At 39.5% G+C, this 21,780-nt stretch overlaps 1 protein-coding gene across 1 annotated transcript in view; it reads left to right on the plus strand.

The window, feature by feature from the left end:
- Positions 1-21,780, plus strand: part of VWA3A (von Willebrand factor A domain containing 3A) — a 62,535-nt gene that overhangs the window by 1,616 nt on the left and 39,139 nt on the right. Inside the window, exons 2-12 of the mRNA XM_075010499.1 lie at positions 823-947; positions 1,028-1,102; positions 3,029-3,083; positions 3,699-3,797; positions 5,882-5,988; positions 6,279-6,404; positions 9,199-9,307; positions 9,701-9,766; positions 10,915-11,040; positions 16,766-16,904; positions 16,996-17,099. Of these exons, the coding sequence (XP_074866600.1) occupies positions 823-947; positions 1,028-1,102; positions 3,029-3,083; positions 3,699-3,797; positions 5,882-5,988; positions 6,279-6,404; positions 9,199-9,307; positions 9,701-9,766; positions 10,915-11,040; positions 16,766-16,904; positions 16,996-17,099 (1,131 nt within the window). The remainder of the gene's footprint in view (positions 1-822; positions 948-1,027; positions 1,103-3,028; positions 3,084-3,698; positions 3,798-5,881; positions 5,989-6,278; positions 6,405-9,198; positions 9,308-9,700; positions 9,767-10,914; positions 11,041-16,765; positions 16,905-16,995; positions 17,100-21,780) is intronic.

Raw genomic sequence — 21,780 nt, forward strand, 5'->3', positions numbered from 1 at the left:
TTGTGGCCCCTTATAGACTAACAGATATTTTGGAGCATAAGCTTTCGTGGGCAAAGACCCACTTCATCAGATGCATGAGTGGGGGGTGGTTTCAGAGGGGTATTTAAAGAGTGGGGTCCCAGTAAGAGGGAGGGACAGAGCTAACAAGGTCTATTCAGCAAGGTGGAAATGGCCCAGTATCAACAGTACTTATCAAAAGAGGAAAAAACAAGTCAAATCAGACAGGGGGATGTGAGCCTTTGTCAAAGTCTAATGGGGAATAATTTAGGTTCTTTTTGATCCTATGGATAATTAAGCTATTAAGAAATGGGGAAATGAAGAGAGACAGTAACCTCTAGTGGATCTTGTGATTATTGCTGTGAATACTTCTGCTGAATTACATATACAGTAGATGCTTGTTTGTAGAAACAACTTTTTACAGCAGCCATCACTTTTGAGCAACATTTGCCCTGAGAACACTTTTCATACTGTGAATTGTTGTCTCCTCATAACAGAAACACCTATTTAGAAGCAACATAGCGAAAGGGCACCAATATGTTTCTACTAATGAGCATCTACTGTATTAAGTTCCAAGAGGAAACAAGAGACATGCCTGTTGAGACTATGTAGTAGACACCTTCTTTTATGTCTGCTATAATACACTCCAGGCAACATTCCTTTTATTCTAGATCCCAAAGCCTCCTGCTTGCTGCAAATGGATTTGTGTCAGTGGTTTAACTAGTAAATAATATCTCTTACCTGCCATCCCGCAGTACTGATTATATTTGAACACTTACCATTTTCCTATCGCTACTTTTAACTTTTCCTGCTTCTGATCCACAGAAGGTACAAAAGAGGAAACCACAGTCCCATCGGACGCAAACCACAGAAGAATGGCTAAAAAAACACAGTTTAGAATCCATGCAATTAACATTAGAAGATCTCCTAAAGAACGGCAGTATTGACTTGTAAGTAGAATGCAATCTCTTTTTAATCATTTCATTTGCATATACAGTATTATTCATATTAAATATACACTTCTTTCTAGGAATGCAAGAAATGTGACAGAGCAGATAGAGTTTACTGCCAAGACAGTTGTTAATTTTGAATCCAAGCTGTCTGAGTAAGTATATAGTAATATATGTTACAGTTTAAGTGTAAGAGTGATTTTCTTCCTCCAGATTTAGATAGTTTTAAAGTGATTTTTTTTCATATCTGATGTTTGGCTATGTCAACATTGAAGACACAACAAATGAAATATAAACAGCAGCTTTGAAAGCTTCCCTTATGCTGTTTTTCTAGTATACCTCAGAACTGAAAGGCAATTTGCAGGGCATATGGGTTTGCTTAGGGTCCGTTTAGACCGTCTAGTGGTGGCAGGTTTTGTGATGATACCTGGCAAGTAGGATCTGAACTGACAGTCAATTCTAATCTCTCAGGGCTTGTCTACACTATCACCTTCACTCAAAGGAAAGATGGTAATTAGGGTGTTGGGAGTTTACTAATGAAGTGCTGCCATGCATAGGCAGCACTTCATTAAGCAAATTTCTCCCCACGGCAACTTCAAAGTTTTAAACTTTAACGTACCAGCACGCCCCTTGCCGCAGCTCGCTTGCTGGTACTTCGAAGTGCCGGGGCAACTTCGAAGTCTCTTTACTCCTCAAAATTTTGCCCTGGCACTTCCAAGTGCCAGCGGGTGAGCCGCAGCTAGATGCGTGCCGGTACTTCGAAATTTAAAATTTAAAATTTCAGAGTTTCTGCGGGGTGAAGTTTGCTTAATGAAGTGCTGCCTATGCACGGAAGCACTTCATTAGTAAACTCCCAACACCCTAATTACCACCCTTGCTTGGAAGGAAGGTGGTAGTGTAGACAAGCCCTCAGTGTTCAGGTGATGATGATGATAATTTGTTACTGATCTGGGTTTCTTTTAAACTAATGACCTAAAAGCGAAAGTCTATATATTGCCTTTAATGGGATCAGAGCCACACAGGCCTTTTCTAATGTACTAGAATAGTATGTGTGTTTCAGCGAGGGAGGAAAAAGCCTTGGTATTTATGGTTTGAAGTGTGAACTTTTTCTATGCAAAATGCAAATGAGCAGACATTTATAATAAATAACAGGAATTAAGTCACTAAAATTATAAGACAACACCCCCAATCAAGGACTTTTACATTTTAAGAACAGATTTGATAAAGGTGATCAGTATGCTGCAGAATAATGTTATTGTAATCTGCTCAATTTTCCACGTGTACATCTGTCTTCTAGTTCTTAGGTCTATTGTCATATATCAGTTACAGAGACTCAGATTACTAAGGATGCCCCTTTTCAGAACTTGCTATCTGTGCATTGTGAATGAGCGGCTTGTGACATTTTGGTAAAAGTAATTTCAAATGGGCTTCCGTACCAGGGAAGTAAAGAGATTTGGTATAAAAATCCTTTCTGTTAACGTTTTCTGAGTTTCAAAATCATGAGCGTGCTCTTGAAAAACAAATTCTTTAATTTTGAAACAGTTTGTTCTGGATTTGGGACTCCAAATGCAAAGTTTCACCCCAATCCTTTAAAAGTGATTAATAATTGAAAAAGAGGTTTGTAATAGAATCACTAAAACATTTTTCAGTATTTATAAATTTCCTTCTTTGTCTCATAATTAAGAGACGTTAATATTTTTTAAAAAAAAGTTTGTACGGTTTAAAGTAAATAAATCTCTAGCCAAGTAGATGGGATGAATTGACTTGACTTTTGACTGAACTTTCCTTCATACGCTTTATCCAAACACAGCTAATGTTAGAGAGTAATCTGCTGATCTCATTTTTCCAAGGCAATTAGATAGTTAATCAATTAAACAAGTTCACAAGAAGTAGGATTTGAATAATTAACACTGCAGCCAGTAGCATCTTATCATGGTTGGGAATATTTTGAATAAATTATTTGTAGAAGGTGGTTGTGCATCTCCTAGAAATTTGGCTGATGACGAAAACAGATCTGAGCTTAATGCACTCTCTTGAACGGTATATCAGTTTTTAAAAATATGTGCACTGTATTTTGCCAGAGCAATTGAACTTTATCACCAACGAATACAGTGGTTGTTGGAGGACAGCAGAAAGGTAATATTAACTTTTTGTTATGTAGGTTTTCCTTTAAAAGCATATGATATTAAAGGATGGATAAATTAATTATTTAATAGTTGTTTAATCCCTCTCAGAATATTCTTTTGTATTTTTCCTTTATTGTGAATAACTATAGCAGCATGGAACAATGTTTTATCTTGTCAGTTGATAAGTGTTTCATTTAAGATATGTTTTAAATGTATTTTCATAGGCTATTGTACTTCTTAAACATAGTCCTTCATTTATTGTTTTTTCTGCCTCTTACCTCCATAGTTTATATAAGCAGGGATTGAGTATTGGATGTAACCAAAAAGCTAGCACTCATGACTGACCTGATGTGGATACTGTGGTATTGAATAATCCTTCATTTTCTCATAAAATAAACATGTCATCTTGGGGTAGAGCACATGTTGCTCTCTCAAAACAGAAACTAGAAATAAAAACTCCTATCTCTTTCTCTTGACTCTGCCATAGTCTCATTTTAATGCTTAAAAGGTAACAGTCACAATAAATATATAATATTTTAAATGAAAATTGCAGCTGAAAGAGGTACATACTGAAATGTAAAGTTCTATCAGTACAAAGTATTTAAGTGAACGTTTTATCATTTAGATGTTCGGCCTTATAAAAGGGAACAAAGTTGGACTCCTGGTTGATGTTTCTGATATCAGCTGTGGCCCTCGACTATTTCAGTTCCAGAAAGACCTTCTGGTAAATAATTCTGAAAGAGATCTGACTGTTAAAGTAAGTTAAATAAGACGGAGTGCAGGGGAGACAGTGAGTATATCTCTTGTTTACTCAAAGTGGAGATGTGAGTGTTTACCTTAATCACTTTTAAAATGTAAATTATTTAATATCCAGACTGAGAAATTTAAAGCATCTGCCATAATAATGAAAATTGAAGACCTGACTTCAAATATTAACCATAAGTGCCTGAAAATATGCGCTAGAATTATGTGCCTAAGAGAAATGGATAGCGCATGGTACTTGAGAGCCAAGCTGTACATATAGTATTATGCTTATAAAGAATAGGATGCGGTTGTGCTTATGCACTTCAGTGTCGCAAAGCGTGTTTTTTTTGTTGAGTGAGGCCCTTGTTGGATTTCGTTCTCTTCTCCAGCTTCCAAAAGAAACAAAACTGAGCTTTTCTGCTGTTCTTTATTTTTTCAAAATTTTTTTTAGTGAGGATTATTAAAAGTAGATATTGATAATGTGACAGCTCTTCCATTTTCTGCTTTTGAAGCTTTCTCTGTACAAATTATTGTTTTTCTTTCTAATAATATACCAGTGCAAGTTACTTAAAACTGTCTGGCATTTACTTCTTTTTCAGGTACCATAAGTAAAGATACTTTGGCTGTGTCTACACTACCACCTTCCTTCGAAGGAAGGATGGTAATTAGGGTGTTGGGAGTTTACTTATGAAGTGCTGCCATGCATAGGCAGCACTTCACTAAGCAAATTTCCCCCCGCGGCAACTTCTAAGTTTTAAGCTTCAAAGTACCGGCTAGCGTCTAGCCACGGCGCACCCACCAGTACTTCGAAGTGCCAGGGCAACTTCGAAGTGCCCTTACTCCTCAAAATTTTAAAACCTCAAAAGTTTAAACTTCGAAGATGCCGCGGGGAGGAATTTGCTTAATGAAGTGCTGCCTATGCATGCCAGCACTTCATAGGTAAACTCCCAACACCCTAATTACCATCCTTCCTTCGAAGGAAGGTGGTAGTGTAGACACAGCCGAAGTATCTTTACTTATGGTACATGAAAAAGAAGTAGACGCTAGACAGTTTTAAGCAGCTTGCACTGGTATATTACCATCCTTCCTTCAACGGAAGGTGGAATTGTAGACAAGCCCTTCAAGAAACTTGTTACACTCTTGGGCTACGTCTACACTAGCCCCAAACTTCGAAATGGCCACGCAAATAGCCATTTCGAAGTTTACTAATGAAGTGCTGAAATGCATATTCAGCGCTTCATTAGCATGCGCGCGGCCGCAGCACTTCGAAATTGATGCGCCTCGCTGCCGCGTGGCTCGTCCCGATGGGGCTCCTTTTCAAAAGGACCCCGCCTACTTCGAAGTCCCCTTATTCCCATATTCAGCTGATGGGAATAAGGGGACTTCGAAGTAGGTGGGGCCCTTTCGAAAGGGAGACCCGTCGGGACGAGCCGCGCGGCGGCGAGGCGCATCAATTTCGAAGTGCCGCGGCTGCCCACATGCTAATGAAGCGCTGAATATGCATTTCAGCGCTTCATTAGTAAACTTCGAAACGGCCATTTGCGTGGCCATTTCGAAGTTTGGGGCTAGTGTAGACACAGCCTTGCTCTGGCTGACAAGGGCCGAAAATGCCATAACTGAAGAATAGTCATAGCAGCTAAGACTACTTTTATCTGACAATCTATCACAGCTGCTTCATTTTCAGTAGCTCCTATGATCACAACTCAATAGATAAACATGCTCTTTCTGAATCTATAAATACCACTTCCTTCTCATGTGCTTTCCTATTAAAGGGTGTTAATGAAATTAACAAAATATGTATTTTCCTCATTTAACTGACTGACTGGAAAAAGTATGTCAGGATTGTGCTCAAGGATTAAATTTAGTTGCTGTATTTCAGTAAGCAAAACTAAGACTGAATCGGTGCCACTTCTGTTCTGACAGGAGTTCTGCAAAGTGAATTTATCTTCAGAGTATCTCAGAATTCTACAGCCAGGATTAACTTTAGCAAATGTTAGTTTCTTTTCTTGTATATAGTAACTCCAGTGATAACAGGGATAATACTCACTAACATCTTTTATTAAGTGTCTAATAGATGAACAGCTGTGCTATAAGAAGCAATTATATTTCCTGTCCTTTGGTACTGAGATTTCATCTCTATGGGAGAATCCAACAAATGTCAGTGCACAAGTGTAAGTATGTTTCATAGTTTACAGCAACAGATTTCAAACAGGGCCTCCTTTTTAATTAGGAACAGTTTTGTGTTCATAATGATTTGTATCTGTGGTTTTGTGCCTTCAGTGATTTGCCAGAAAAAAATATATATTAATTAAGTTTGATTGAAATGTGAGTGAGTCTACTCATTCACACACTTAAATCGCACAGGTGATCTTAGTCATCAACCGGGGACATGTGATCTTGATGCTGAATAAAAAATGCCATAGGCTGCTTAAGTGTTCAGTAACATTTTCTATCTTTCTAGTCTACATGAAGCAAGACAGTGGGTGCAGGAGCTGCAGCCCAGTGGAGGCAGCAATCTGCTGAAAGGTTTAAAGAAGGTCTTTACAATGAAGGAACTGAATTCACTGATTCTTATTTTAGGAAGCTGGTAGGTTCACTGTTTAAACTGGCTATAAAGGTTATCATGCATAAATAAAGAAATGCTTCAGACTTATGTTTTCCACCTAATTATATGCAATGCTTAATTTTTTTGTTTGTCTTTAGAGAGACATTATTGATATTCCTCATCAGTTCTTCCCTCATTTATGTGTGGGTTTTTTTATTTTACCTGTTATTACTTTCTAATTTTCTCTATATCAGTATGAAAATAGTTTTCCCTTCCAAATTTTTTCTCTTGTTGATAAATAAAGTGCATAATGCTAATATCATGATGATAAAAATTCGTCTCACCATTGAGGATTTCAGTGGGAATATGCAAGGCACTGGAACACACTGGGTGTTAATACTAATCATCTGCTTTCTGTGATCACAAGGTATTGATCTGATGGAATGGTTTAAAAATTAGAATCCGTAACGTTTTGGCAGCAATCAGTGTTGATCTGAAATAAATTTTGGACTTAAATTTTGCACTTTGTGCTGTCCATTTTTAAGTTTGCATAATTGAAATGAATGAGTGCAAAAAAAGATGATATGTAAAAAGCTCTGGTGGGTGCCTAGTTAACCTATATAGCCTAATTTCATTATAAGTATTATTAATTTATTTGAAAGGTGCAATGAGGAGAGGGTTGGCTTTGCTAAACTGATATTTGGGTAGCTTGGATCTTAATTCCATTGTAACTGTGAATCACTATCACTTAGGAAATTCTAAGAAAGGGTTCCAGATTTGGCTTAGGTCTGATTTATTATGATTTTACAATAGTCCCACTACAGCAGAGAAGGGTTTAAGGAGATAGATAGCCTCATCAACTGCTATGATTCCAGCCAGTGCCAAGTCTGGAGTTAAAAAGAGAGAGCGTAGCTCAGTTCAGGCCTGATTGACCAGAGAGGAGGATAGACCTCTGCCTGTTTGCCCGAAGGGATCTTTTCCTGTAGAGTCGTATGGAGTGAGGTCTGCTAGTGAGAGCAGCAGCTGGGAGAAGTTAGATCAGTGGTTCTCTACCTACTTACCGTTCTGGGCTGCATCCACTACTACTTGTATGACCCTGAGGCTGTCACATGGAATGCAGTTGTGTTCTAACTGGACTGCAGATTGAGATCCACTGAGTTAGACCCTAGTGACTGAGCCACACTCAAGTAAGAGACGAGTTTGGCAACCAGCACTAAAAGAAAGGGCGTAGACATCCCATGGGAACAGCAGCAGATGTTGGGTTGGATATGCTTTTCATTTAAGAACATTTTGGAGCTAAGCTTCTCCAACCCACCAAAAGGGGATAGGACTGAAGTGGCGATGAGCTAGTAACCCAAAGCCTACCTCAGTGAAGCACCTGAAAATCCACAGTCACGTCACTACAGAAACATATGGGTACTGAGTGTGAATGTGGGTGTGTGCCTCTGGGGTTGGGGGTTAGGGAAGGTATCAGGGTTTTCCAGAGTCCCAGTTTCCTCAAATTTTCTAATAAAACATCTTCATTCTACATATACGTGAATTGGATTGTTGTTCAAATTCTCCTCGGCACACTTAGGAAAAAAGAATTTAAAAAATGGTGACACATTGAGATTCACACCCTGTAAAACAGAAAATTGGGGTGCAACCATAATTCTGGTTTCCTGCCAGTGCTGCTTGAACAGTAATATTGTGATATGAGCCACTTCAGTTTATTTGGGTTTTCATGACAATGGATGCCTTAGGTAACTTGTTTATTTAAGACTCCCATAATATTCCTACAAAGAATAGTCACAGGAGGAATTGTACAGAAAGCAGACTGACTTTGGGTAAGCTTCTGGTGTTTACCTTTGGGTGTGTACTGGGAGAGCTGCATAGTTTCTTCTCTCATTGCTTGTTCCTTTCCTCAGAAAATAATATGTGAAGATCAGATACAACATTTCAACCCCTTTTCATGTATATTATTTATCTGCTTCTCATAATTTGGGGGCTATGTCTTTCTGAATATTTACCATTTAAAAATTAGAAATTCCAGGTGAGTCCCTAATCGTTCTTCAAGTTTTAGTAAAAATGATGTTGCATTAAAACATTACATTTGAATACAATTTAATTAAACTACTTTAAATATATTTAGTCAACAGGGCATTAAGTAGTGAAATATGGAGCTTCACAAAAAAGGACAATTAAAATCGTATTCTGAGGTAAATTCACAGCAGGCAACCTTTGTGTAAGTGCTTTATTAATTAAATAGCACACGTATAAAATATTTTAATCCTATTTAAGAATTTAAGAAATTCAGACAACTTCATTTCAGGTTGCTCTGATAAACAAATTCAATTTAAAAAAATTAGGAAATAGAAAGTTAAGGATTAAGAAAATTAAAAATCAGATACTCTCAGATTAGGAAAAGCCAGCATGGACATTGCGCAGGCAGGTGTAATTTGGCTCCAAATGCATTATGTCATAGTCTTTAATTACATACAGAAGTGAATACCTGTGGAATGTTTGTTGTGTGTGGCTTGCCCAGCATCACATAGGAACTTGTAAATCAAGTAAATTTGATCCAGAAGTCATTTCAGACATCTTTGGAATTCTATGTAACTGTTTTAGAACTTGCTTTTCAGAGTACAACCACACTCTAGGAATTGTTGAAAAGGGAGCAAATACATAAATGTATGATAAGTTACAAAATGGCAGGTAACCCTTTTTGCCTAATATTTTAATTACATTCCTGTGATCTGATATTTCTCCTTCATCCCTGCCACATACACATCATCTTTTTCAGCATGATCTCTTCCACTCTTTGGTTGATGTCCTTCTTGATGTTGTTTTTAATCAGCCCTGATCAGTCTTTGGAAATGTTGTCTGACTATATTCAGCAATCTACCTTGGGGAGAAAGCTGCTGTTACACGCCATTAGTTATGAGTGTAGCAATCATGTTCCTGCTGTAAGTAATCATTTTTTTGTGTCTTAATGACCTGTCATTTGTTTCCTTTTGAGTTGAATTTAAGATATTTTGTACAATAATGTATTTACAGACATGTGAAATAGTGCTATGAAATAATTCCCCTTCAGAAGGAAGAAGCATTTTAATTCAGAAGTGTCACCTGTTATCAGTTTCTTCAAGCTATGTTAGTACTTTGGTGGGTTTTCCTATTCGTAATATCACAAACTAGAACAGATTGCCATATCTTAAAAATATTTGCATCCCTTGCTACACACATCTAATGGTGCTCCTCTGTTTTTTTGTTTTTGTTTTAGAGAGCCAGTTAGCAACCATAAATGCCATACATTGGGATGCCCAAATCTTAAGTAATTTTTCTTCTCTTCGTATGCGTAGGCTGTTGTAAAGAACCTTACAGAAGTAGTTGGAGGCTGTTATCACTGCTATTCTTCAAAAAGTGAGGTAGGTTTAGGCTAGAAGTACACAGGACTTTTTATTTCATTTCTTTATTTGCTTTCATGTAGTCACTCTTGGTGACAGGGTTCTTGTGTTTATAGCAATTTATAATAAAAAGAATTGGTAACTAAGTCTTTGTTCAGAAAAGTATTTAAGAGCTTGCTTAAAATTAAACAAGTGCTTGAATGTGTTCTAGAATGGGAAATGTTCTTGTAACAGTACAGGAGACTTCTGCAGAGAGTGCAGTAAATGGAGATTCTAACTTAATGATCCCAAGGCTTTTCATTGTCCTGTCCTCTTTTGCTCCGTCTGCTTTCCCTGAGAGCCAGAGCCAGGAGCAGGGATGGAAGAGGATATGGATAAGGGTAAGAGGGCCTAGGCTGCGGCCAGAGCCGAGAGTTGAGCCCCAGCTGGACCCTGATGGGGGCTGAGAGAAAGGGCTGAGGGTGAGAGCAGGGCCATGAGCAGAGCTCTGACAAGCCCCTGGTAGGGGACAGAAGTGGGAGCTGAGACCAGGACCATAGCAGAGATGGGAGTGGGACTGGATGGAGCTTTCTCTCTGCCCCGAATGTGGATTGGCTCAGCCCTGCTGTGCACTCCAAATGTATTCCTTCACTGCCACCCCCAGGAGGTCACACTCATAACCCTGTTGGTTGAGGAGCACAGGTCTAACTTCCAAGCAGCATAAATACTATGATCTCTATCACAGAAGACTTCACACAAAATTTATTTTCACTAGATAATGAGTAAAATTTCTGCACAGTCTTACTAGATACGACTACATTTAACTCATTTCTTCAAGGCAGCATCATTGGTAGTGTCCATAAAATAACCGGTAAATCAGTTTCAGATGAGCTGACATTTTGTTTGATGTTTTACTATAAAAGGGAGAGAGACAAGGTGGATGAAGCATATCTTTTATTGGACCAGCATCTGTTAGTGAGAAAGAGAAGCTGTCAAGACACAGAGTTCTTCAGCTCTGTGAATCTCAAAAGCTTCTCTCTCTCACTAACAGAAGTTGGTTCAGTAAAATATATCGGCTCAGCCACTTTATGTATCTAAAACCCTGGGACTCTCAGAGCTACTACACTGAATACAACATAGAATTTGTAGAATCCGTTCAAACTTTTTTCCCTTTCTTGTTGCATGAACAGAATTATGATAGTAGTGATGTTTATCTACTGCTTTGTGAGTCCGACAAAGCTAAAAACATTCTCAGCAGCATCAAAGAAATTTTCCATGGAAGCATTGGTGATTCAATTATTGGTCGAATGCAAGATGTAAGTACAGTATTTGGTTTTTTGTTCAAATAATCTTTGTATAGCACAGATATGTAGAATTCTGTATTAATTATCAGAATAGGGAAACATGCTATCTAACAGATCATAATGATAAATGTAAATGCTATTTACTGGCTGTATTTGTACAATCAGATAAAGAATAACAAATTACAAGGGACAGCTGTGAATGGATTCTCAGTGGATACATTTTGGGTGTACAGTATTTTGGTAAACTGAAATACTTACTAACTAAAAAGCATCAGGAAAAAGATTTTTTTAAATTTCGGGTGTGTCCGTAACAGATTCCAGAAAAAAACACTGATCTACCTAAAAATTAGTCTCATTCATTAACTTCGTTTCCATTTTCAGCTTCCCCAGGACCTGGGTAAATTAGGGGAAAAGAAAAAGGATTTTTTTTCCTGTGCCTTCCTCTCCTTCTGTGAAGCGCTTGACTTGCATAGAAGGTGCTACGTTGTCTTGTATTACAGATTTCTTTCTTTGCCACATACCCTATCCATTGTAAAAACAACAAGGAGTCTCATGGTACCCTACAGACTAACAGCTTTATTATGACATAAACTTTTGTGAGTTGCAAATGACTTTATCAGATGCATGAAAGAAGAGAAAAAGAAACAGGTACAAGGGGTACAGAGGTAATTCAGTCAGAGCGGATGTGGGTAAGAAGTTGAGAATACCTAAAGTGGAAAATTACATATACTCATGAGCGAGTCATTCCCAATCTCTATTCAGACCAAATCTGGTGGTGTCAAATTTGCATATGAATTCCAGCTCTGCTGTTTCACATTGCAGCCTGGTGCTGAAGGTTTTTTTTTTCTTGAGGATGGCAACTTTCAAGTCTGTAATGGTGTGTCCAGGGGGTTAAAATATTCTTCCTCTGGTTTTTGTATGTTACCATTCTTGATGTCTGATTTGTGTTCTTCTGTTGCATAGAATCAGTCCAGTTTGTCCAGTGCACATGGCATAGGGGTATTGCTGGCACATGATGGCATATATATTTGCCAGCCATGTCTCTCTTCCATGTACATTGGACAAACCCAACTGTCTCTATACAACAGAATAAAAGTTGCCATCCAGGAGCAAGAAAACTTCAACACCAGCCTGCAGTAAGAAACTGCGGAGCTGAAATTCATGTGCAAATGTGATAGCATCAGAATGGGTCTGAATAGAGATTGGGAATGGCTCACTCATTACCATAAGTAATTTTCCACTGCAGGTATCCTCATTTTCTTCTCCACATGAACCATGACTGAATGAGCTCCGATGTTACACCTCCATATCTGTACCCCTCGTATCTGTTTCTTCTTCTTCTTTCTCTTCCTCTTCATCATCATCAATAACCGTGGGCTCAGTGCCCCTTGGTGTCTGATGCCTCTCTTCATGCATCTGATGCAGTGTGTTGCAACTTACAAAAATTTATTCCATAATAAAATTGTTAGCCTTTAAGGTGCCATCGGACTCTTTTTTTTTTTTTTTTCCTGAAACAGACTATACAACTACCTCTGAAAACTATTCATTGTCTGCTTGTTGGGGGCCTGACAACTTAGAAACAGGTTAATAACTCATCTGTGCTTACCAGCCTCAATGTAAATGAGTTCAACAGCTCTGTTTTTTAAAATTTGGATGCCCATATTATTATTTAAAAACAAAGAAAGCTTTTCTGTCTAGCAGGCACAAAGGACAATACTGTGCAGATGAATGGGTCATCTCCAGAGGATATGGTGACCGTTAAAAATGGACTTCCAGCAGGTGTCAGTAGAACTTTCTCATGGACTCTAGAAATGCTTGTGTCTCAGGCCAGGAAAAAAAAACTGCTGATAGAAATTCTGTTTGTGTTTCTTCCTCTGGGTAATCTCCCATAAAAGGATTTTTCACATTTAACTCCTTCTTTGTTAAAGGATAGCTCTTGAGAATTTTATTGGCATAATAATTGTGGTGACAGCATTATGACTCAGCAGCTCTGGTACATATTTCTGCTTGCTCTGTAATTACCAAGTGAAACCACACTTTTGTTTCTTTGAATGCCATTCTTTTCCAAATTAGTTCCAGTGTCAGTCTAAAAACTTGTTGGCTGGACAAACTGCAACAGGGATTGCATCTGAATGTTGTAGTCTCTATAAACTCCATTGTGCTCACTAAAATTAGGATTTTTATCCCTTTTGGAAAATTTTGATACGTATAGATATATCTGTCCCAACTAAAATCTCAGCCTGTCTTAACATCTCCTTGTGGATATTCAGTTGTCAGTTTAAGCTTAACTGTCTGCAACAGGGATTCCAGAATAGGATATTATAATATTGCAGAAGCGCTTATTCTGGATTAGGTGCCCATTGCCTACTGTTAAACTAAAAGCTGAATATCCACCAGGATATGTTAAAAAGACTTTTTTTTTTTTTTTTTTTTTTTTTAAGATTTTAGTTTGGGCAGAAGGAGACAGTAGCATTGAGTACTGTTTCAGCATTGAGATGATAGGTATAGAGGTGTTTTTAATGTGATGACCCGGAGATAAATTGGAGATGAGATGGGAACCAAAGATAGTGGCCTTTTAAGACTCTCATAGAAAGCTGAGGGGGGAAGACTGAGGACAATTCTTCAGATGAAACACTGAAAAAGCAATGAGAGGTAAAGAATCAGAAGAGTAAGGAGTCAAAAAAGCTGAAGGAGGATTAAAACTTTAAGGCTGTTTCTACACAGGCCACTTCCCTCAGAAGTGGCATGCTAATATAGGGAACAAAATATGCTAATGAGGCAAGGATGCAAATTCCCGACACCTCATCAGCATAATGTCATGTCATTTGGAGTGTGGAAGACTGTTCTTCCGGACTCCAAAACATCGTGTAGAAGCGTGGCCACCGGGGGGTGGCGCTTCTACGTGGTGTTTTGGAGTCTGGAAGAACGGTCTTCCGGACTCCAAATCACGTGATATTGTGCTAATGAGGCACGGGGAATTTGCATCCGTGCCTCATTAGCATCTTTTGTTCCCTGTATTAGCATGCCACTTCTGAAGGAAGTGGCCTGTGTAGAAACAGCCTAAGGGAAAAAGCATGGGTTTGAAGGCAGCTTACAGGTTGAGGAGGATAAGTATGAAATATTGATCTTGAATTTGGCCCAGAAGAGCTCACCAGAGACTTTAAGAGCCTGTTCGGAGGTGTGTTAGAGGCACTAGCCAGACTGGAGAGGGTTCAGAACAGATGTAGAGAAGAATTCCAGAAGAGAGTTGTAGGCAATGCATTCAGTGAGCTTAGAGATGTAAGAGAGAAGGAGGGCTACTTGGAGAGGCACATTTAGTCAAATAGGTTGATGGGAGAAATCGATACATATTTCTGATGCAAAAGGAATAAATTCAACATAAATTAAACCTAAGCCTATTTTTTTCTGTAATATAAATAATGCATAAAGATTGGAGTTAAGCAAAGGGATTATTTTATTTGCAAGTAAGTACTAGCTGGATGTGTTTTTAATCATAACCACTTTTGTATGACTAAAGAATGTCAGATTTATCAGTAGGGGAAACACAGCACAACAGCACAGCTGAGAGGAAAACCCTGTTCATCAGCATTAGGAGAAGATGCAGTTAAGAAATTTGTTTAACTGTATTTTTTAAGTTTTCATAGAACAGTAACATTTTAATAAGCATACTGAGGCCAAACTACCTCCTATGGAGAACAAACCAGATGGTTCCCTATTGTTGTGGAGTTGCCCATCAGGCACACTGGTCCTTGGGTTAACACCTGGACTACTGTGAAAATGCATGATTTTTTACACTTCTTCACAGTGAGGGGCACCACTTCTGTTCCTTTTATATATTCTGTATGGCCCTTGATAGTTATGGAATTTTTAAGCACATGTATAACAGTGATTGAACCTTACAGTAATAATGTGCAATCCCACTGAAGTCCACACATTTGCATTGTGCCTAACAATGAATGCAGTGGAATTTCATTCTCCAAAAGCTATTTTAATAAGGGATCATTGGAGATGTTACTTATGTTCAAAATACTTTTACAGCATTCTTCCAGTTTTTAGTTAGCAGTGCCAGCTGTACCTCACATTTTAGCATATATAAAAGTTCCATATCAAAATAATCTTGATCCATTGGAGAAATGGTCTCAAATCAACAAAATTACATTCAACAAAGAGAAGTGCTACATTTAAGAAGGAAAAGTCAGCACACAACTACAAAACAGAGAGAAACTGGCTGTGCAGTAGTATTGCTGAAAAAGCTATGGGGCTTATAGTGAATCACAAATTGAATATGAGCCAGCCGTGTGATGCACTCGTGGAAAAGGCTGTTATTGTTATTGTTATGGAGCCAATTAACAGGAGCACTGTGTGTAAGACATGAGAGGTAAATGCACCACTTGTACCCCACGCTAGTGAGGCCCTCCCTTTCCTTCCAGTATTGTGTACTGTTTTAGGCACTGCACTTTCAGAAAGATGTACTCAAATTGAAGAGAATCCAGAAAAGAGCAACAAAAATAATAAAAGTATGAATGTTACTTACGATGAAAGATAAGTAAAACTAGGCATATGTTCAGTCTCGGGAGCGAAGACTGAAAAGGTCTGAGAAGACTGAAGAGGACAGTGATAAATTGTTTTCCATGTCCACTCGATGTAGGACAAGAAGTAGTTCTTTGAAGCTGCAGCAAGGGAAATTTAGATTAGATATTAGAAAAAAACCTTTTTCACTATAAGCACAATTAAGTATAGGAACTGGTTATCAGTGGTAATAGAATCCCCATCTGTCAAGCCTGTTTTCCACTATGGCACTCCAAGTGCAGAAGGTGGAGACCTGTAAGAGACCTTTAAAATACCCTACCTCTAAAGGCTTCTGCTTAAAAATTTGCCAAGGTCACAGATTCCCTGACCGTGGGAGGTATCTGCCACCCCCCAAGTGAGAAAACCCCTTTTTTCTAAGCGAGGAAAGCACACTTGTGATGTCTGCCTGTAGGATAGCCCCAACACTGAACCCTTCCTTACAAGAGAGCTTGAAAACAAAGAGAAAACAAACTGCAATCTCTGATAGCTGATCTTTCAGTTTTAGTTATGCATACACAGATCTCCTATTACCTTACAGGACACAAGAATCAAATCATTACTTTAAAAAGGTGATTTTTGTTAACAAAGCAAAGAAGAGATATTAGAAAAGTCCCACGCCAAACCCAAAATAAAAATAAAAAAATCTGATCACTTCTGATTAAACATTTTCTTTCTACTCATATATCTTGTTTTTCCAAGATTTCTCTTGAGGCATGGATATAATTGAGAACTTCCGAGCTTGGTTGCAAATGTAAGCCATCTCAGTGTGTCTCCTCTGGCCACAGAAGACTTGCCCAGCAGATAACTGCTCCAATTCAAAAATCCCCCTGTCTCTTCCCATTGGCTCACCTGGCTGCATGCCAGCACAGGACCCCACTATCTCTGGGTTTAACCCTTTACAGCCAATTTAATTAACTGAATACTGGGATGTCTAGAAAAGGGGTAGTAGCCCTCCCATCCATCACACTGTCACTGGAGATTTTTAAGAACATGTTAGACAGATATCTATCAGGTGTGGTATAAGTACGTGGTCCTAACTCAGTGCAAAGGGCTGGATAAGATGACTTCGCAGTTTCCTTTCCAGCCCTACATTTTATGCATCATGAGCTTGAAAAATGAGATAAAAATGTTGATATTTACATAAAGCATTTTTTAAATCTGTCTATAGATTTCCACAGAATTTTCCAAGTTGACACCTGCTAGTGTCCTACCCAAGCCTCCAAGACATGAAGGACCTCTTGTTATACAAATGCCAAGCTTTCTGGCTAAAACCTCAGCTGGCTGGTTAAAGGCAAATGGACTGAAAGGTATTCCATATAAAAGAGCTTAATGTGGTATTAATTATGGGTTACAAAATGTTGTGTATGTTTAATTTAGCATTATCCTTTCTTGCTATAGCCAAGAAGTTAAGCCTTTATCAAGTTTTGGCTCCTAACGCTTTTTCACCTGTGGAAGAATTTGTGCCAATTCTTCAGAAAACAGTGTCATCAACTCTGTATGAGGTAAACAACTGAGACCTGTTCCTCCTCCTTCATATTCCTTTATCTGTTACACAAGATAATGATCGTTCATTTTAAAGCGTATTAGCTCTCACAAAGCTCCATCTAGTCCAGTATCCTGTATTATGACAGTAATCAGTTGCCAGGTGCTCCAGAGGGACTGAACTGAACAGGTAATCATCAAGTGATCCATCCTGTGTTGCTCATTTGCAGCTTCTGGCAAATAAAGGCAAGGCCAGGGGTCTGCAACCTGTGGCTCCTTAAGGACTTCTTTGTGGCTCCCAACACTATAATTGCAAAGTTTAAAAAAAAGTCTCTTAATTATTTTCAATAAACTGTGAATGTCCAAGAGCCCAACAATGAACAACTCCAATCTTAATAGCAAATGATGTGATCCCAAAACATGGATAAATCCTCCTTTAATATGTATGGTGTGGGATATAATACTGTATCTGTGTTTTGATCATGTTTCTAATAAAGTCTTGATTTTGAAAAGTAAAAGGAAATTTGCAGCATTCCTGCAGTGAAGGGGAACATACAGTTTAAGAAAGAAAACTGAAATTAAACATGAAGTAAAATTGCCAGAATTAAAGTGGGCTCGTGGGTGAAAGTCAGGAAGATAGTGGTACAAACACACACATAAAATGTAATGAAATAGAATACATAAAAAGTTTGTGAATGCCTTACAGTAAACATGTATTGCATTACAAATCATTGTGTGTGCACTGTTCTTAAAACGGGGGCTACAAAAAGTATGGTTTGACGTTGCTTATTTAGGACTGTCTCATATTCACGTGCATTGCGGCTCTTGAATTATTGAATTTTACCATAATAGAAAAAAATGGCTAGGCACATTATCCTTGCCTGTCTTAGCTACTAGTCAAAGATGGACCTATCCTCCAAGATTTTTTCTAGTTCTTTTTTGAACTTTGTTATAATTTTGGCCTTCACAAGGCCCTCTGGCAAAGATTTCCACAGGTCACAGTGTGCTGTGACTTCCTTCTCCTTTGAGAAGTGTCCCTGTGAGTGTGTCACCTAAGGTGTTTACAGCACCCTGTGCTTTTAGGCAGAAAATTTTAGCAACAGTACCCCGGTGCAGTGTGCATGTGTGGTGTGCATTTCATGCATCTGCAAGCTGCTACCCGCCACACTCTGTCAACTGTCTCCCAGTTCCTTCTCTGGAGCCCGTGGGTTAAGTCAGAACTCCAGGAGCTTTCTATTTTTCCTCTATGAATACTGGTTGAGCCTTTCTAATCTGGCACCCTGTCAGCTTGAATGGTGCTGAATGAGAGAATTTGCTGGGCCATGTGTGGTCAATATTGTCTAGCACATTCCCAACACTTCCACTGCTTACTGGTCTCTTAGAAGGCATTTAGGGGTAAATTACAGCTAAATAATGACACAGAACACTGAGAACCAGGATTGGTGGCTGTAAACAAACTTTATGGGACCATTGGAAACTTGGCCATACCCATGATAAGTGGTCATCTGGCTAACTAAAATCGTTATGGATGTTGCTGGACGAGAGAGTTCTAGATTAGAGAGGTTCAACCTGTACTTAGTTTATTGAAGTTAGTTAATTTTTAGCCTGGTTTTCTATCCAAGTAATCTAACCCCTTCATTATCTCATTAAAAACATTTTGTTTTCTTTCTTCAAAGTTCTCTCTGTTAGCTGGTACCCATGGACACCCTGCATTTCCCATTATCCTTTGTTGGACTCTCATCCTCATTTAATTTTTTTTTTTATTTACAAGACAAGAAAAAGAAGAAGATAGAAGAATGCCAGGCTCACCGGGCTTTAAAAGGTTCACAACCTGCAAATCTACACTCTCTCCATTCTAGTGTCAGATGGACACTCCAAATGTATACATCGTCGGAGTGAGGCACACATACCCCAAAAGTGCCTACACTGCTACAAGCTGTCTGCCAGATCACTCAAGGCAAGAGACCTACCACTAAAGTTAATTATGATGGAAAAATCAATGAGACCAGCCTCAGACCCTGACACCAGGTTTCTCCAGCAGAAATATCACTAACCATGGTATCAGAACAAAAGACATCCAAAGGTAAGTAGATAACAAAACATAGGCTGCAGTCTTCACTCCAGAGAGAAAGGTCCAAAAAAAAAAAAGTCTTCTGCTCGCGAGAAATCAGCCCCAGTACTGTCGGCACCAGCTGCACCAGAGTATGACCCAGACTCTGAAGGCGCCGATGCCCAAAGGGGAGAAGACAACTGGTAAGCCTCTCCCTGCTGCAGGTACGTGGCTGAAAAAGCATACTCCATCTTCAGCACCAAAGGTACGGAAACCTCCAGTACCAACATCACTCACAACCAGCACACTACTATCCATATCTGTGGCACACACCACATTGGCACCAACTCTGCACCCCAGTGCTGGTGCTTGTAGTGCCACCACCATTGATGACTAATGCAAGACTGAGCCCTCACTGGGAATGCCACTATTCAGTACTGATGTTACTAATAGCAGATTGGTACCCATCTTCATTTCAACACCTGCCAGCTCTGCACCACACTTCTCATCAGATGAAGAGGAGAGGGTGGAACCCTCGTCTCAGACACTCAGACTCTTCTCTCCCAAACAACTACCACATCAACCAGACCAGTAGCAGCCATCTCCGTGGATGCCGCCAATGCTAGGGTGACCATCCTTCCCGTACGTGGGAAGTCGAAAAGGCATCCCTACTTATTTTTTAAAAGGGATTAATTTTCTCGTATTTGGACCCTCCCCTCACTGACCTTTTCCAGAGAGCAGGTAGGTCACTTCCCCAAGCCTCAGGGTGGCAGGGGGAACCTGGGCAACTCCTGCATCGCTGCTGCTTCCCTGTGGCTCCTGGGGAATGCCGGCAACTGCCTCAGTTGCAATAAAACAGTGCCTACAACTGCTAGGCCATATGTCAGCCACCACTTTTGTGGTGACATGTGCAAGATTTCATGTGGTGTGTCTCTAGGCATGGCTAATGACCATCTACAAGCTCCACAGACACTCTATTCACAGGAAGCTGAGTATGCCACAGAGGGTCAAGCCCTGGCTAAACAGGTGGACCCAACCCTGCAATGTTTGCCAGGTTATTCCCTTCACTCCACAAATGCCGGTGTTAACACTTACAACAGATGCATCGTTACAGTGCTGGGAAGCCCACACACGACAATGTACAAATCAAGGACACTGGTCTCCAGAGGAGGCAGCGCTGCACGTCGATGTCCTAGAATAGACATTGGAGAAGAGAACATGCGAACGCTTCCTCCCATTATTCAAATAACAAATCAGTCTAACTATTTATGGACAATACAACCACCATGCATCATATGAATTACCAGAGTGGAGCACATTCTTACCAACTGTGTGTGGAAGCAGTCGGTCTGTGGGATTGGTGCATAGCAAACAATAAATACATCTCAGCTATCCACTCTCCAAGGCAAGCAGAACATAGTTGCCAACAAACTCAGCAGGCACTTCCATCACAGCCAGGAATGGGAATTAGACTCCCCATGTAGCAAATATTATGTTTCAGAATTGGGGATGCACAGCTATAGATCTGTTTGCTAGGGACAGCAACACAAAGCACCCCAGACATTGCTCATGAGCAGGCCTAGACAAGAATTCCCTGGGGGACCCATTCACAGCTGTATGGAATACTCTACTATCATATGCCTTTCCTCTGATTCCAAAGAGGAGTGTACAAAATAAGGCAGGACAAAGCTTGACTCATTGTAATACTCCTGGCATGATTTAGACAAGCCTGGTATGCCTACCTGAAACAGGAGTCACTTGGTCCACCTCTTCTTTTTCCACAGATTCCTCACCTGTTAACTCAGGACATAGGTGGGACACTTCATCCACACATAGTGATCCTCCATCTCCAAGCATGGCTCCTTCAAGATTAGCAACCCTGGAACTACAATGTTCAAGAGAAGTTCAAGCAATCCTTAATAATAGCCACAAGTCAAGCACCAGAAAGACATACGACCTAAAATGGCATAGATTTTAGGAATGTTGTATAAATTATGCAATATCCTCACACTCAGCACCATTACCAACACTGCTTGATTACACAGAGCATCTCAAGCGTCAGGAGCTCACTAACACATCAATAAAGGTATACTTAGGAGCAATTTCTGCCAGGCATAACGTAATGGAGGGACATTGAGTGTTCTACAACGTGGGACCTAAATATGGTATTACGTACACTCACGTGAAAAACATTTGAACTACTTGCCATATGCTCAATAGTACGCCTGTCTATGAAAGTGTCTCGGCTATGCCAGCAAGAAGGTTAAGAGAACTAGCGGCTCTCATGCCAGACCCACAATTTACAATTTTCCAGAAGGATAAAATAATCCCAAGACTGCATCCTGAATTCCTACCAAAGGTAATCTCTCCTTTTCACCTGAACCAACAAATCTACTTTCCTGTGTTGTACCCAAAACCACATGCAGACATCAGGCAGATGACTCATCACATCATCATCTGCAGAGTGCACTTCTACCTGTTTCATAAGATCACCATGACTCTTCATCTCCACTATGGAAAGATCAAAGGGGCAGCTGGTGGTCAGACAAGATTATCAAAATGTATTTCACAATGCATAAAGCTTTGCTGCAAATTAAACAATGTGCCATCCCTGAGCATTGTTTATACCCATTCCACAAGAACACAAGCCA

Source organism: Carettochelys insculpta, chromosome 16, assembly GCF_033958435.1.
Source record: "Carettochelys insculpta isolate YL-2023 chromosome 16, ASM3395843v1, whole genome shotgun sequence".
Classification (NCBI taxonomy): domain Eukaryota; kingdom Metazoa; phylum Chordata; order Testudines; family Carettochelyidae; genus Carettochelys; species Carettochelys insculpta.